The sequence below is a fragment of the Macrosteles quadrilineatus genome, unplaced genomic scaffold (assembly GCF_028750875.1).
Source record: "Macrosteles quadrilineatus isolate MER2022 unplaced genomic scaffold, UCM_ALF_1.0 Scaffold_1__1_contigs__length_201487025, whole genome shotgun sequence".
NCBI classification, from domain to species: domain Eukaryota; kingdom Metazoa; phylum Arthropoda; class Insecta; order Hemiptera; family Cicadellidae; genus Macrosteles; species Macrosteles quadrilineatus.
The window spans coordinates 33,062,734-33,080,868 of NW_026542594.1; the positions used below are offsets into that span (position 1 = coordinate 33,062,734).

Below are 18,135 nucleotides of genomic sequence, written 5' to 3' on the forward strand. Positions count from 1 at the left end.
TTGAATTTAATATGTTAAAATAAACTTGAACCGCATCGTCAGTTACCCATTTAGATTCCAAAAGTGATAGGGAAATGTTTTCATTTAATTCTATTTTTGAGTTCTTTATGTTTTTAGTACAACTGTCATTGCTTAGATTCTCAGAAGATACATTATGAGTTGTAAATGAGGCCTCATCCAACAAGACTGCTGTAATCTCCATTCCACTATCCCTATCCATCATTAGATGGGGGTCACTAACTGTAATATTATTTTCTTCATCACATGATTCGCTAATACTAAGCATGCTTAAATTACTAGAGGGAGTGGTACTTGCTCCATTGGGCCCATCTCTATCCAAATTCAACAATATATTTGTATCAGAACTTTTGTCTAGTATGGAGGCTTGAGAACTAGCAGTGCTACTTTCATTCAAAATGGAATCATTTTTGGATTTTATTTTAATGGAACTAAAATTAAAATCTTCAATTTTCAAATTAAGTTTGTGGTCTTCTAAGTACTTGGATAACTCTTTTTTCGAACGAAAAACCTTACCTCTCGGTGATGTGATGTAAACATCAATTTTCCCAGCACTGAGACCTTTTTTCCTAACAACCTCCGCCCTCTTCCATCCAGAGGGAATTGTTTTATCCACATCAGAGTTCATATTCAGTTCCAATGTATGAACAAATAAAAATCCAAAACAAAATTATCTTTTTACAAATTCAGAGTGTAAACAATAAAATAATAAACAGACTTTATTTCCTAAAGGCTTCCATTCAAAACTGACAAAACTATATTACATATCCAATGCTGTTAGCAGCTTTAAAATAAAAATAAGTGGCTACTCAATTCACCACTAGTGCTAACTTTGTAATCAAAGTTATGGTGGAACAAGAATAGATAGAATATTTTGGAGTGGCAAGCAGGATGCTCATGCACATTATAAGCCTTCCCCACTACCACGCTTTTGTTATTTTGTACAGTCATCTAAAAAAACTGCTGTTGGATCTAATTTAATATTAGTACAGAGTTATGAAAGAGTGGTGGGGGAAGTATTTGTCACACACACACTACCCTCGCTTCACATCATCCTAATTGAAATTATCTTAAAGAGTCTAAATTAATCACCAATTTAAAATTGTTACAGATTGGGCGGTCGTCGGAAACACCCATTGACTTTGTAGTGATGGACACCATACCTGGTGACAAGACAGGGGAAAGCAAGGTTATGGCTAGCACAATATCACGCTTTGCCTGCCGTATCCTAGCTGACCGCTCCAACCCCCGTGTAGCTCGCATCTACGCTGCAGGCTTTGACTCCTCCAGGAACATATTCCTCGGTGTAAGTAGTGCATTGATAATTTGGTGTGATCAACCTAATATTAATATGATAAAATAAATCATCAAGACAACTAGTGATGGGTCAAAAGCAAATCTGCAAATCTCAAATAACATTTTGCCAAATAACCAAGATAACCAGTTAAACAGTTTCGGGATTTTATTAGCGAGTTTTGATATTTGACACGAAGTAGGTATTGTTAGTGTAAGTTGTTTGAAAAAAATGGCATGTTCTAGGAATAAAGTGTACTGCTGAGTAGAGGTGGGCCGATACCGATACTCGATACCAAAATACTCTCGATACCAGCAGTATCGAGGTATCGTCGATACTCGATACTTGCCTGTTTTGGGTTCGATACCGATACCGACACTGAACCACTGAATGCTACGAATCGGTGCGGATTTTCAGTCAGAGCGCCGAGCGGGTAAATTGCCGTTGCCGTTACGAATCCTAGCTGTTTGCCTACTTAGTTAAATATACTCGCAACTCAAGTCGAGTAGTAGAGGTTAAGCCGATTTCGTGGATATTTGACAAGAAAATAATAAGAGAGGAAAATGTTTGACTTTTATTTAATCCCTTAACCCCTTTCAATATTGACATACTAGGCCTAATAATAATCGGCAACCTAGACATCGCTTGCGTCATCCATTTCACTGACAGCGACAGCTGACACTGGGTGATAGTGATAGCATAGATAAAACATACTCCCTTAGTAGATTTATCATCCTAATGGAACAGCTGAAGACAATTTTATTGTTAGTTCTGTACGGTTTATGTAGAGGTCGTGTTTTGTTTATAATTTGTTTCCCGTTAATACAGTCATTTAAAACCTCGTTCAACCAAATAATACGATCTAATCATAAACAATAAATTGTCCCCTAGTTATTTAACCAAACAGTAAAGCACAAATCAAGAAATTAACCCTAAAATAATAGAAACAAAATTTCGTCAACACTAGCGCCCATGAACTAGACATGAAAAACGAGCTTCAAAATTTACAATGGGATGAGAAGTCTACTTGTGTTGGTTAGTCTATGGTGATAGGTAGTGGTGTGCAGCGAGTGCGATGGCGATGCATTGAAATTTCAATTCGATTCTAAAAAGGGATGTGTCGATTATCGTCATCGATACCACCGATGGACATTGGTATCGGTACCAAGACTCGATTGTCAAAAGTCGATTCCAATGACACAGACACCCGACAGGGATAAATATTTTATTTTAACATTTATTAACTTTATAGCTACAGTATTAGTTTTGTAATCACGGTTAACAATTTTCATAGCCAACTTAGAAACTATCTAACTTAGTTCAAAACAGCGACAGTGCCGGTGACATTGTTTAGTTTCCAGCTCATTGCACAGCACAATCTACATTTCAAGATGTCATACTCAACTCATGAGACAACCGGCGTGCGAATGTCCTGCCAACACGAAATTAATTATACTAAACAACGTCTGTATGAATAAGTCAGACATTTAGATGTATTATTTTTAGTGCAAAATAAATAACCTAAACACGTCAAAATGTTCACTTTCCTCCCTGCATTATATCAATCATTAGAAAAATTATATTCAACCATTAAACTTTAACATCGTCATCGTCGTATGGTTAGGCTTGCTTTATATTGCGCCAAAAAGTAGGTCCATATTTATCTGTACTATCTACCTGATTAAAAGTTTAGTGAAGTTTTAAGTGCTACTATGACACAATGCATTTATTGAAAAATATCATAAGCCTTAGTCCATGTAGATTTTGTAATGTTATAACGAATGGCGAATGTTGACAATAAAAGTATGTAACAACAGTTCTCATTGGCCAGGAGGCGACAATGCACTACCATGTCAGCCAATCGACTTTTGTGTTTCAATGGAGCAAATGACGATTGCTTGCTTAGACATCGTTATGTGCTTACTGCTTATTGTGGGTGGGAAGGGTATCGATAATTTATCGTGATTCGAGATCCGATATGTAGTACGTGTTCGTTTATGCATAATGAGTATTAAAGTACAGTATAAAAAAACTAAAATAGGTTAGTTACAGACAGGTCCAAAACATCGATTGTTCCGATCCATTTTTGACACCCCTACACGGAAGTTGTAGTGACGTCGTGCAAAAGGGCCAGGCAGGCCGGTTCACAGTGAATCCACTCTGCCGAACCTATAGTCTTGGTATCATCGGGAACATAGTCAAACACTTTTGTTACTAAATAAAACTATGGCATGTTTTATAAAAGCACTCTTTTGGAGATTCTAGTGCCAAAACATAATTTTTATTGTAGGCTAAAAGTATAACTTATCTATTGCCTCCACATACGTCGACTTATTCTACAATCTCTTTAAAAATACCAGGTTTCAGTCAAAATACTTTTGTAAAAATTGACAGTGTGCTGTTTTAACACAGTCAATTCTTGACCACGATCGTTTTTACTCACTATAGAGAAAATACTGTCCTTACAAAATGTATTTATAGGCCAAGATGTAAGTATGTAGTTTTTTTAAAAGTAGCCTATAACTGCAATTGCTTTTAAAAATAAATACAAAACCTGTCAAATGACTTAGATTATTAGGCCTAAGCCTATTTATAAATTAGAGGAAACTTTATTAGATCTCATCATAGTCAAATTCAAACATTTACAGTGTTTTAAAATAATTAACACTCAGAAACGTTTGTGTAGTGGAAATCTGCAAGCGACTGACGCCGAGGGTAAGGGAGGGCATGTGAACCAGGCTTTAGAGCAAACTTTCTCTTTTCCTACCCCATGTCCCGTTAGACGGTGGGCGGGGCTTCACACTAAATAAACACTCAGTTCATTCATTCACATTCCACACATTGACAGTAGAGCAGAGAATAGTTTTTGTGGCAGTGACGTATGTCTCTTGTCTGCTCTTCATAGCTCACACGTAGATTTCTTTCGAGAAATTATAAGTGATAATCTTTATTAAAAAAGATTATCTTTAAGTGAAAAAATGTTGACATTTTCAAGGAAGAAAAGTTAAGAAATAAAATTGTTAAAAATAAAAAGGTTGTTTGATTAGTTATTCTGTATTTCAAAAATATCCTCATTTATGAATGTGTTTTCAGCTAGACTTTGTGACATAGTTAAACAAATTTTGAAGATATATAACTGTTTTTCATACAACTAGTAACCTGTCATTATATAGGAAGTTCGTTTTTTACTCTCTTAGGGAAAAAACTAACAGAGTATTTGTAGGCCAAGATGTAATTTTTTTTAAATTTATAGCTTAATGAGTTAATTAAGACAATTGATGCAATTTCAAATAAATACAAAAACTGACAAATGACAGATAAATAGGCTACTTATATAGCCTAAGCCTATTTATAAATTAGAGGAAATTTTATTAAATCTCATGCTTTAGTCAAATTCAAACATTTACAGTAGGCCTATTTTAAAATAAACACCTAGTTCCATATTTTTGCAATTAATAATAAGCCTTTAACACAAAAATTTTGATACACATACATATTGTGTTTTTTATGGTATAACAGTTTATAATATTATTAGTGGAAAAAACTGTGCAAAAAAGATAGGTATCGGAAGTATCGGTATCATAAGACATAAGACATAAGACATTTATTCATCATTTTTACATATGTAATGCATAGACAGGTCAAATAGTTGGTAAATACATCTCGTATTCAGTCTTGAGTAAATAAATGTATAAATATATAAATAACAAGTAATTCAGTCAATACAGTCAATATAATACAAGAGTTAAAATTGAAATTGAGCGACGAGCAAATAAATACAAAAGTTACAGACCATGGCAAGAGATTAAAAATTTGACAGTAATAAATTAAAAATACCCCCGCCGCAGCAAACCTGCAGACTAAGCGAATTTCCATTTGACTGATTGTATTTACACTGAAATGTCTACTTAAAAATGTAACATTTATTCTTGATTTAAATAGAATTAGTTTAACAGGTACTTAGGTTTGCTGCATCAGGGAGGGTAAAACTGTTTTTTTTTTTTTTTTTTGTAAAATGTGAATAGTTAGTAAGAAATAAAAACATTTTCCAAATTTGATCAAAATATGTTCACAAACAAGCAAACTACAACAGTTTACTTATTCTCCATAAGAATAACATGGGAATTTTAAATTTACAATTTTTTGGAATTTTCTCCGTAACCATTAGGCGCATAATAACGCTTCAATATACTAAATTATTTGTTTTTTTAAGCTCTACAAAATGGTTTGGAAAGAAATTGCTAAATTTTATGTTTTTTAGGTCAAAAATGGGAAAAACCTATTTTTACCCCATAAAACCCCCCCGCAAACCCCCGTTCCCATGGTCCGATCATGCTGGATCGCGAACTCGTTCGAATAAACGTTCGTTTACACGTTTGTACCAAATTTCATCAAAATCGGATCATTTTTGCTCGAGTTATCGTGCTGACGGACACACATATATATATATAAATAAATAAATATATAAATATATCTATATATATATGAATTTGAACGGATGGTGTTTTTGGCCTCTAGGGACCACAAAACGAAAAAAAAAATCTGTCCCGCGTAGTGATGTAAAATACCCAGGTATTTAAAACTCGGGGTAAATACCCTGGGTATTTACCCGGGTAAATACCCAAAATCCATAAATACCCGGGTATTTTGGGTATTTATGAAATCAATTGAAATTCATTTATATTTACCCCTAAATATGTTATTGTTATTACATGATAAATTAGGGTAGTCTATTACACCTTTTACAGTAACTTCAAGCTTTGCTCGCTTAATGATTTAGCATTTTTTTTAATAATACACAAAGTTTCTAAATAAGCATGGGGTTTCGTGTCTTAAATCGAGTAACATCAGTTAAATTTAACTCACAAAAAAATAGTATATATTAAAAAAGTATAGTATATATTTCAATTTTTATAATTTCATAAATTTATAACCAATTAAATAACATAAACAAAATTATTTCAATTTATAAATATCCAGGAATTGTTGGGTACTTATGATGCACAATTTTTATTGTATAAATGGTTTAGAAGGCTAGACAGACCTAAGGCCTGATTGACATTAGGCAGAATGATAGAATACTTTTAAGTAATTAAACTTTTCTGTGTTACCGCGTAGTTGGAAACAATAATATATTTGGATAAACCTACTAAAGAAACGTATCTCCTGTTTTTTGGTCGAACCTAATATAATATTGAAAGATTTATTGTGCTATAGATTCAAATGTTTTGTATCACAAGTTTATGAAATTATTATTATTTTTTTTATACCATTGATACCAACAAAAGATCTGGAAACAAAAATATTATTAAATCCTGCCATCCTACAGATTGAATTTTAAAATTATTTTCTTAAGTTGTTTACACATAGGCCACTACTAGGTTAAATTTTCCTGTCTTTCTAAATAATAATTAATTACTTTGCAAATTTTTTTTTTTTTTCACTTTCAATAAAATAAATTCATCTATCTATCATAGAAATTAAAAAAATCATGTCAGGACCAGTGCAACCATGCGACCAGGGTATTTATGCCGATTTTCCCAGAAGTAAAATGCCAGTAGTGACCATATGAAATTTTGTTTAACACATTTTATCATCATTTTACTATCCTTACAAGGTAATAATTGCAAAAAAACATCTAAATCTTCTCTAACTTTAATAAAAATTATAAATACCCAGTTTTTGGGTATTTACCCGGGCCTGGGGTAAATACCCGGGTAAAAACCCAATTTATATTTACCTACCCACTGGGTATTTACCCGGCCCACATCACTACCCGCGTCCAGGTCTTACCATGAGTACTACGGTAATAGCTTATTCCCTATATGGGAAATTCGCTAATATTCCCTATATGGGAAATTCGCTAATATTCCCTATATGGGAAATTCGCTAAAATCGTGCAACTTATATCTAATTCACAGTTACATCCTATTTCAAATATTTTTTATTAACTTATCAGACATGCTAAAAAAATCTTCGATACGGTAGAGAGGGTTGTTTACTAGAAATAAAAACAGCCTTTTCTTAAAATTCTTAAAGTCTAAATCTGTCACAGCCAGAGGTAATTTATTTAATAGCCTGATACCCATGACAACATGTCCTGATCTTGTTTTTTCCAACCGTACCTGAGGCAGATCAATCTTTTTGCAGTTTCTGGTACTAATACTGTGCACTTCATTTCTCATTTTGTATTTAAAGCTATTCTTAAAAGTAAACAATAATAATTGATAAATGTATAAGTTAATGATGGTCAATATTTTTAATTCAATAAAAAGGGGTTTACAGTGTGCTTCACTATCCTCTTTACACATTATTCTGTAGGGGTCTGCGGGTCCCCGATTTTTTCGGGTCGGGTCGGGCCAGCGGAAGGCCCGAGAGACCGGGTCGGGTCAGAGATTTTTTCGGGCCAAGATCGGGTCGGGCCAAAAAAAAATTATTATTTTCAAAGTTATAATAAGTAATTTTCAAAGAAACACTCTTATATGTATTATTTCAGAGGAATTAAAACGTTAAAATTATAATTAAATATTAAGTTTGCTCACGTTTAAGAACAAAGACACAACAGAGCAAATGCCGTACTGTCACTAGCCAGAGCCAGTCGTCTACTGACAAAACAAAAGCCGTGACGCAACAGTGCAAAGAAAACAAAGTCAAAAGAAAGACTATTTATCCAGAGGTACCAGTTTAATTATTTATTGTTTATTCCATACCTAGTTTAAAATATATTTTAGTATTTTATTTACATAATAAATTATAAACAAAAGAAATATCTGATATAGTGTACAGATCTGTATCTTGTTCTTTTATTTTCCTGTGTCCTTTTTGTCATTCAGTAACAAAACAAAACAACACTTCTGATCGTCTGGTTCGGCATTGTATGGTCACCATTTAATTTTTTTTTAAGTATCAAGTATCAGCAAGTCTACAAAGAGGTTAGGCCTAAATATTTTATAATTTTATGAAAGTTTTTATCAGTAAAATTATTTTTTTCTTAAGTTAGATTGAGTTTCAAAAAAGATATTTCTAAGATCCAATACAATATTTACAAGACACAAACTACCATGAATTAATTTCTTTGGAAATTATCTGTAACAGTTTTATATTTTTGAATAAAGAAAATATATCTTTTTGTCTCTACTTCCTTGTTTCGTTACTTGCATTTTGTCAGCAATTGGAACAATCGGGTGGTGTAATAGGGGTGGGGGAGGGGGAGGGTCTATGACCTTGAGTGTCCCCGGGCCTGGCTCTGGTTGTGTAAGAGGGGCGTGGGGGGGTGGGGGAGGGTCTGTAACCTTGAGTGTCCCCGGGCCGGCTGTGAGAGTGATTCATGGTTTTTTGTTTACATTCTACTACCCTTCCCCCTTCCTTCCGAGAAAAAGACCCTACAGTTGCAAAAACATCGACTTACAGAATAAAAACATTGAGTTGTGTTGCTAATTAGGACACTATAATGTCTCTGCTGTCTGCTTATGTTGCCAAATTAGCATTTAACTTTCTTTTCTCTTGATTTAATATAATTTTCTATATATTAAGAGTTCCTTTTCAGGTACCTAATAATTGTGATATTGTTTGACTTGAGTTTATGGATTTTTAATTCTTTTCATTTATTAGCTAAAATCAGTTGTTTTAGGATTTTAATCTCTTGCAATACCTTAGGTCTATAACTGTGTATGACATGATATATGCAATTTTTACAGTCTTTACTATAACTAACTATACCATAAACAATGTATGTGTGTTATTTACTGTTTTAGAGTTTTTAAAGTGAATTAGTTTACACACAATCTTTTCTTCAATGAGTTCTCCACTTGTCATGTTGCTTAGTCTATTACTATTTTAGGCCCTATAAAAAATAATTCCTATGTAAAGCTGTAGGCCTAGTAATGCCAATAATAAATAATTCTTTATTTATGATGATGTAACTAATAATGCTATTGTAAGTGTGAGGTTTTTATACTTAGGAGGTTAGGAGGCAGGGAATGAATGATTCATATTGCATGGTGGAAACATAGAATTTTTATTTTCTTCTTGCTTGCAGTCTTTAAGCCAGTCCACAGGCCCTAAACTTGAGATAAGGTTAATTGATTTGTTTATGATCCTTTTATATTAAGTTCCATTACAAACTTGTTGTAATATAGCTGTTTAGATATTTCAACAGTTATGAAAATGGGAAAGAATGGCTTGATAAAAAAAATTATTTTCTTCTTTCTTGCAGTTGAGGCAACTCCTAAGCTGTAAATAAGTTATGAACATGAAATAATATACATAAATACAATCGTTTTTCATATGTTATTTTTAAGTAATATTATAAACACAGATAGGAGTTAAAAAAAGAAAAAAAATCTGGTAATTAATAATTTTTGGCCCGACCCGATTTTGGCCCGAAACCCGAGGACCAAAATTATCGGCCCGACCCGACCCGAACCAAAAAAGTCTGACCCGCAGACCCCTATTATTCTGATGATTTTTTTCTGAGATAGAAGTACCTCGTGGATTTTAGGAGAGCTACCATAATAAATTAAACCATATGAAGCAATTGACTGAAATAACGCAAAATAAGCAGATTTTACATATCAAAAGGGACACAGTGCACTAATCTAGAGAACAAGAAAACAATTCTTGAAAGCCTATTTGTTAGTTGATCAATCTGCTGTGACCAGGTTAACTGTTTATCAATCAAAACACCCAAAAACTTAACATAATCTTGTGAATCAAAAACATCAGGTACTTTTCTTAAGCTAAATATGACAGATTTTGTTTTTTCATTGTTCAAGAGAAAAGAGTTTGCTGCAAACCAGTCTGAAATGTTACCAACTACATCTTTAACATGCAAACTTAATAAATCTATATCAGAACCATGCACAAGAAAGGTCGAGTCATAAGTATATAAATAGGTATCACAGAGAACATTATTAGGCAAATCATTTATCAATACTAAAAATAGAAACGGCCCAAGTATGGACCCTTGCGGGACTCCGCATACTACATTAGACATAGCTGACCGCTCGCCCTTGATACAAACCACTTGTCTTCGGTTGCTTAAGTAAGAATTTAATAGGTTAAGGGCAGCCCCACCGACTCCGTAGTGCTGTATCTTGCCCAAAAGCATCCGATGGTCGACGCAATCGAAGGCCTTGCTAAGGTCGCAGAAGGTGACCCAAGCAAAGCCTCCGCCCTCAAGAACATCATGTATTTTAGCAATCAACGCCCCAACAGCGTCGGTGGTGCTGCGCAACCTCCTAAAACCGAATTGTGATTCAGAAAGAAGGCCCAAAGCCTCAAACTGGTCACTTACCTGACGAAAAATGATGTTTTCTAACACCTTTGACAGGGCAGGAACCAACGAGACTGGCCTATAATTTGCAGGGTTTTTCTTGTCACCCTTCTTATGGATTGGAGTTATTTTAGAAATCTTTAATAAATCAGGAAAAGTTTCTTCTTCAAAACATAGGTTAGTGGCAGTGACCAGCGGTGCAGCTATAATATCACCAACACTTTTAATGACGAAATTTGACATTCCGTAGAAGTCTAAAGCTTTGGAATTCTTTAAGTTACATATGACCTTTTTTACATCTACTTCATTCACAGGTTGGAAATAAAGTGCTTGAGTTGCACGAGGCACATTAAATAAATAGCTATCAGAAACAGTGTTAGGCTTAACTATACCAGATCTTATTACATTTACAGAATCAACAAAATAACTATTCAAAGTGTCAGGACTAATAGGTATATCACAGCAAGGACTAGAATCTTTGAAACTTTTTGATGTCATCATGTCATTTGGATGGTAAACTTGGTCTTATTTCAGTGCTCAGTTTTTTCTCTAATTTGTGAGTTTCTATACACCAGGCCTAATGGATAGATTGTACACATAACCTAAAACTTACTGTGAGTGTAGTGAATCATATCATAAGACATAAATTGCAACTTTAAGGCTGTGGTACACCCCTGCCACTCCGTGGAAATGCATAGCTTTCGTTTTACACTGATTGCATACGCTGTATATAAGTTAAGAACAAACTTAAGGTCTCGTTTGAAAGCTTAACAGTTTATCTACCTTTCCCTGTTTTTACAATTTCTTAAAATTACTAAGGGAAGTATAAAAGACGTATCAAATTGCATGGAAATTGGTACTTTTCAAAGTAGAATTAGAGGTGCAAAAATTTTTTTTTTTTTAATTTTTAAAACTAGAGAAAGGTAGATTCAAGTGTGCCCTTCAATAATAAGTTGAGTTAATTTTAATAACCTAATAGCCTAAATAAAAGCATTACGAGTGTAAAACGAACCGTCTGCAACCCAAAATTTTGCTGCCGTTTGGTGGTGCTCGTAGTGGCCAGACAGCGTAACTCTTGCGGCGCGCCCTACCCCTGCCTTTCCGTTTCCCCTCCACTGGTGAGGACACACGTGGTTGAATTGAAGCTTTGACATTTCGATACAGCTGTGTTTGTGAATAATTTATGGAAAACATGTTTATGTTATAACTAGCAACAGAGCCCGTTGTGGTTAAATACAACGATCTCTAGTAAAATAATGGTTGTGAAATCCATACACCACTTTACTCACTAATATTAAATATTAATGGTACATATTAAGCACATCAAATTAGAATCGCATACTTAACATAAGGAACTCACTTTAAACACAAATGCAAATTGTTAACAACATTTAATCAAAGAAAAATCTATTGAATAACAATATAACAATAAGCTGTTCATATGTGTCATCAAGCGTCATTATTAATTTATCTAATGTATTGCTAAACGAAAAAATATAAATTTGATTTTTTTTTTACTACAAATAAAGATGTACAGCTGGATGTATTCCAGCAGTTCTAATTACATTACCCTATATGTTTTGGTCTAAAAACCTTAAAAGAAATACCAGCTTTCATTTGAGCTATTGATTATTAAGATTAAGATCTTAATAATCCTACCTAAAGCACACTATTAAATCACGAACAACCCAAATTGTTTTAAAAATGGAGTTATTTATCATATATTTATAGTCAAACGGTTTTGCTTGCAACGTCAACAGCAACTGTCATTTGGCGGGTTTCACCTAGTAAATCTTTATAAAATCTAACTTTCATAATTATTTGCAAACTACACGAATTAGGCTTTCCAATGACCTACAATCGGTTTAGTAGAACTGTTTAATAGTACTAAGTTGAACAACAAAATCTTTAGTTCAGTATTTTCTCACCATTATAAATTTGGAGGTTGCTTAACATTTTTGCAAATAACTTTTAAGTGGTGAGGAAATCGACTAAAGTGGAAGGTGATATTCTGAAAAAAAATAAAATTTCCTTCAAATTGATACTATATACTTCTTGGAAACACTCAAGAAAGGCAGCCAAAAGTCTCACTCAAATAACAAGTGTGAAAAACACCGTTTTCAATGTATTTCTTATGGAAAACAATTTTTTTTAAATTTTTCACCATAAATCATAACAAAAACAAACTTTCATAATTATTTGCAAATCTACACGAATTAAGCTTTCTAACGACCCATTAATTAATAAAATCGGTCCAGTAGAACTCTACATTTAGCTGTACAAATATTTTTAAAACTGAATTATATATAGAATAGATTTTATTTTGTAAGTTGTTACGATGCTACCAACATGCAAAAAGAAAGGACTCTACCTCTCTTCAAAACGGAAGAAGAATTACGGAAACAATTTGAGAAAAAGTCCTAAGGATAATTGTGGAAATGTTTGGTAAGTTTACAACAATATCTTATAATTTGTAACGTTATTTAAATGTTTGAGTTTCACTTTGATAATTTGTTACTATAGTTGAAATTATACATTTCGTCTGAAGAAACCCCCAAAAAATCTAAAATTGTCTTACTAATTTACAGTGAAAAATGAGTAGGTAAGCAAATATCAGTGTCCCAGTGTTTGTATCAGTGGAGGTTCCAAAGGGCTAAATATATATTTTGAACAGCAAAATAAATTTCATTTGTATTTAATATAGGCCTATATATACATATATTTTTTTGTAAAATATGTTTTGCAACAAATTAAATTGATGGATTGGTTAGTATTTTACCCGTTACTTTTGACAAAATCCATACATTCACCCAAACTTTGAAACTTTTAATATTAGTAGGATTATATATTTCATGCATTACAGGTGACAGCGGTAACCAGTATTGGACAAAATTACAGTCAACTAGAAGATATTTGTTGTAGCCTAAACATGCCTTGTATGTCAAAGCAAAGGTTTACAAAGCACCAGGGGCTAGAAGACTCTGCTATCCATGATTGTTCATGGGAAAGTATGGAAGAAGCTGCCAAAGAAGAAGCTGAACTAGCAAAAGCTGAGGGCTCAGTTGACAGTGATGGGGTCCCTGAGATATCAGTTATTGTGGATGGAGCCCACACACTTGATCTTCAGTGTAGCCTCAAACGTGCTAAATTACATTGTCTTTTCGTACAAATTAAATGCAGAACACACTGACACGTGGCATGTTTTAAGGACATAATTAGTTGATAAAAAATAGAAACTAGACAGCACTAAGCCGCCTTATTAGGTTGGTCCAGACCTTGCACCTCGCTGCCGTACAGATATACACCGGCAGGGCACTTGGTTCACAATACCGTGTTGAGGGATGTATGTTCTATAATATATATTATATGGAGACCTATGACTGCGTCTCGGCTTACGCATCTCATACGTTTTGATTTCCACCGTGCTGTGCCAATGCACGCCGTGCTTGCACGGTGTTCACCACACACTTGCACGTTTCGTCAGTTTTTGGCAGGATTGTAAGTGCAATAATGTGTATTGTATGGCAATGAAACGGCGAGTATGCCAGTGCGCGTGAGTGCTGTTCGCTGTTCCTCTCCTGCTGGGCGCCACCGCCGACGCCGCGCCGCTTCTCTCTCTCATCCCATTTCCCACTCACTTGACCCCTCTCCCACTCCCCTCCGCTGTGCAGCGCTCTAAGCGTTTAAAAATGTTTGACCCTAAAACACAAAATTGTCAATTTCTTTCCAGACCAATTTGTAGAACTTAAAAAAGAAATAATTTTGTATATTGAAGCATTGTTGTATGCCTAACGGTTACGGAGATGATTAAAAAAACTATTTAAAATTCCCATGTTATTTTTATGGAGAATAAATAAACTGTTGCAGTTTGCTTGTTTATGGATATATTGTCATCAAACTTGGCAATTTTGTAAATTTTGTTTATTTTATACTAAGCTATCAACATTTGAAATAAAAACACACCTCAATACCTTCCCTAGAATTGTGTAATGCCTGCCATTTTGGCTAGGGGTGAGATATTCACCTCGGGTTTGCTTCATTGTGTTTCTTTTGACAAATCCTTCAAAATGAAGGGTCACTCAATAGGGGTTGCTATTTGAGAAAAATGAGTCACCCCCTCACCCCTACCCTGTTAGGGGGTTTTCAAAATATTTTTGATGTAAAAAATTGCGAAACCTTTGTTAACAATTATTACCACAAACAAAATATTTCTATCTATTTCTGTTTTAAAAATACAGATTTTCTTCAATACTTAATTTACACACTGTATAATAAATCGATAGATACCGTAGTTATACATATACAGGGTTAGTAAAAAGTGTGGAGATCCCCTGTTATTTTTTAACGGCCCATACTATAAAAACTAAACTCGGCACACCTTTATAGCATGTTATGAAGTACTTTTTGGACATAACCGCCACTTTGTGTACATCCCCAAAATGGGGGATTTTGTAGGAAGCTCAAAAATTTTAAATGGAAAGACCCATCGAGTGACCCCTCATTTTGAAGGTCCTGGTAAAAAGAAAACCAACAACGCAACTAGAGGTCTCTATCTCAATCCAGTGAAATGGCAGCCAATTTAAATTCTCAGTAGTTAAATTTAACTACTGAGAATTTCAATTGGCTACCATTTTTTTAAAAAAATAACCGGGGGTCTCCACACTTTTTACTAACCCTGTACATTAAATCTTACTTGTACATTGACATTTATTTATCCATTTACTTTCAAGGTAGGATAATAAAATTTGTAGTAAAATCAGCAAGCTTAAATGGAAGATATTAAGCTATAATATTTGAGATTTCATAAGTGGTGTAAGCACAATTAATAGTCAGTGGTCAGTGTGAGTAGCCAGCGGTTGCAGTGGCAGAGTTGAGCGCAGCATAAGCGAGCATTTGTTGTTGTGTACCGTGGCTGCCTCGAACCAGTACCAGTCCAGTCCAACCACTAACTAATCCGTTAATCCCCTCCACGGAGGCGGTGTCCCTTCCCCCTCACGCGCCTGGCCGAGGAGCGCGCCAAGCGGCAGTCGGTCGAACTGTGATGCGATTTTACCGTGCAGGTAGAGCGGACCCTTAACTTATAATATTTGTGTGGCTTTTTTATTTGCTCTTGTTTCTCATATTTCACAATTAACACGTTGGGTGCTGATGACGGGAATTCCCGCCATTGCTTAACATTGAAATAAATGCAATTTTCATGTTCAAACATGTCATCGGCACTTTAAGTGTTAAAGGTCAAATTTCATGTTTTAACATAACATAGCACTAAATTAACTCAATTGGATCATTTTTTTGGCTTCTATGATTTGACAATTGACAGTAGTAATGACAGTTGTTTTTTTTTGCATTGGCATGGATTAATATCTAGGCATATTTAGTTTGCATGTAGCCTTGTGGCACTTATTTAGCTGTGAACTATATAAAGTGGTCTCAACATAAGAATCAAAATGGTGTTACCTAAAGGATGGAAAAAAGAAATACACACAAGAAAAAAAGGATTGAGCATCGGTAAAATTGATGTTAGTATCAGATCCCCTAATGGGGCAGTTTTTCGCTCTAAAAAGGCACTTGCTACCTATATTGAAGAAAAAAGTTGCCCTTTTGTATTGAGGATTTTGATTTTACCAGCAAGAAAATAGGGGGTTCAATAAGTTTTCCTGGCACTAACTCGTCTATAGACTTGTCTAATAATAATATGAGCAATCTAGTCACATTAGATAACAGTGTTTTTATCTTTTGATGAGAATAAGTCTGATACTCAGTCTATCAACTCTTCAATTTCTTCAAACAATACTGCTACATCCTCAGTTCAAACTGACACTTCTTCTCCCATGATGGCTACATGTGGGGAACTACTATCTAAAAAATGGATATCAGATGACACCATACGACACTACTGCATTAACTTAATTTTGCATTAATTTTTTTGCTGTTAATTTTGGACTCTAAATTTCATCTGGATAATGCATCTTGTCACATTTTAAACCCAATTTTCAGTCATATAATTAAATACCCCCGCCGCAGCAAACCTGCAGACTAAGCGAATTTCCATTTGACTGATTGGATTTACACTGAAAAATCTACTTAAAAATATAACATTTATTCCCGATTTAAATAGAATTAGTTTAACAAGTACTTAGGTTTGCTGCATCAGGGAGGGTAAAATAGTTTTTTTTTTTGTAAAATGTTAATAGTTAGTAAAAAATAAAAACATTTTCCAAATTTGATCAAAATATGTTCATAAACAAGCAAACTACAACCGTTTACTTATTCTCCATAAGAATAACATGGGAATTTTAAATTTACAATTTTTTTGAATTTTCTCCGTAACCGTTAGGCGCATAATAACGCTTCAATATACTAAATTATTTGTTTTTTTAAGCTCTACAAAATGGTTTGGAAATAAATTGCAAAATTTTAAGTTTTTTGGGTCAAAAATGGGAAAAACCTATTTTTACCCCATAAAACCCCCCGTAAACACCCGTTCCCATGGTCCGATCATGCTGGATCGCGAACTCGTTCGAATAAACGTAGGTTTACACGTTTGTACCAAATTTAATCAAAATCGGATCATTTTTGCTTGAGTTATCGTGCTGACGGACACATATATATATATATATAAATATATAAATATATATATATGAATTTGAACGGATGGTGTTTTTGGCCTCTAGGGACCTCAAAACGAAAAAAAAAATCGGTCCCGCGTCCAGGTCTTACCATGAGTACTACGGTAATAGCTTATTCCCTATATGGGAACTTCGCTAAAATGTTATTGATTTTCAACACTTCTTGGATGGTCTGAGCCTTAAGAAATTTGATTACCTTGTGGTTCCTATAAATGATGCCACATCGTTCGACAAAGCTGGAGGCTCTCACTGGAGTTTGTTGTTTTTAGACAAGATTAAGAGAACTTTTGTCTATTTTGATTCATCCAAGCACCCTGTACTTCAGCATGCGCATACTGTGGCTGAGAAATTGACTGAATTCCTGGGTCTCAGCAGCTTAGATGTAGTGTTTTCTCAAGCCCCTTTCCCAACTCAAATAAACAACTACGACTGTGCTATTTACACAATATTAGCAATTGAGCAGTTGGTTCTTGGTATTATTAATGGCTCTGGACCGCAGGTCAACGACATTGGCAGGCTTAAAGTTGAGGAAGTTGACCTTGTAAGGAAACTATCATATGTGGCATATGTATTAAATAATAATGTTTTTACCGATAGTGACATCCTACTAACGATGATGAAGGAGTTCAAGCATGAAAATAATACCTTTGATTTACAAAATAAACGTATTTTAGAATTAGAGGAGGAATTAAATAATTTTCTTAAGCAACATAAAGATAAGGGTTTTTCTAAATTGGAAAGTAAAACTACTGAGTTAATAGATCTATGCAATGCAACTAATACAAAGATTTCTGAAGATTCATCAAGGAAATCACATAATCTGCCTTGGATTCTTACTGAAAATGGAAAGAAGAAATGTGGAAAAAATAAGGATAACGCCAATAAGCCTACCAAACAAACTCATCAGGGTCAACTTGTCT

The 18,135-nt window shown here is 34.2% G+C and overlaps 1 protein-coding gene across 2 annotated transcripts in view; it reads left to right on the plus strand.

The window, feature by feature from the left end:
- The window catches only part of LOC128982183 (protein pellino), a 137,104-nt gene that overhangs the window by 64,720 nt on the left and 54,249 nt on the right, over window positions 1-18,135 (plus strand). For both annotated transcript variants that reach the window (XM_054401249.1, XM_054401254.1), the window contains exon 5: window positions 1,130-1,324. In XM_054401249.1, the coding sequence (XP_054257224.1) occupies window positions 1,130-1,324 (195 nt within the window). The remainder of the gene's footprint in view (window positions 1-1,129; window positions 1,325-18,135) is intronic.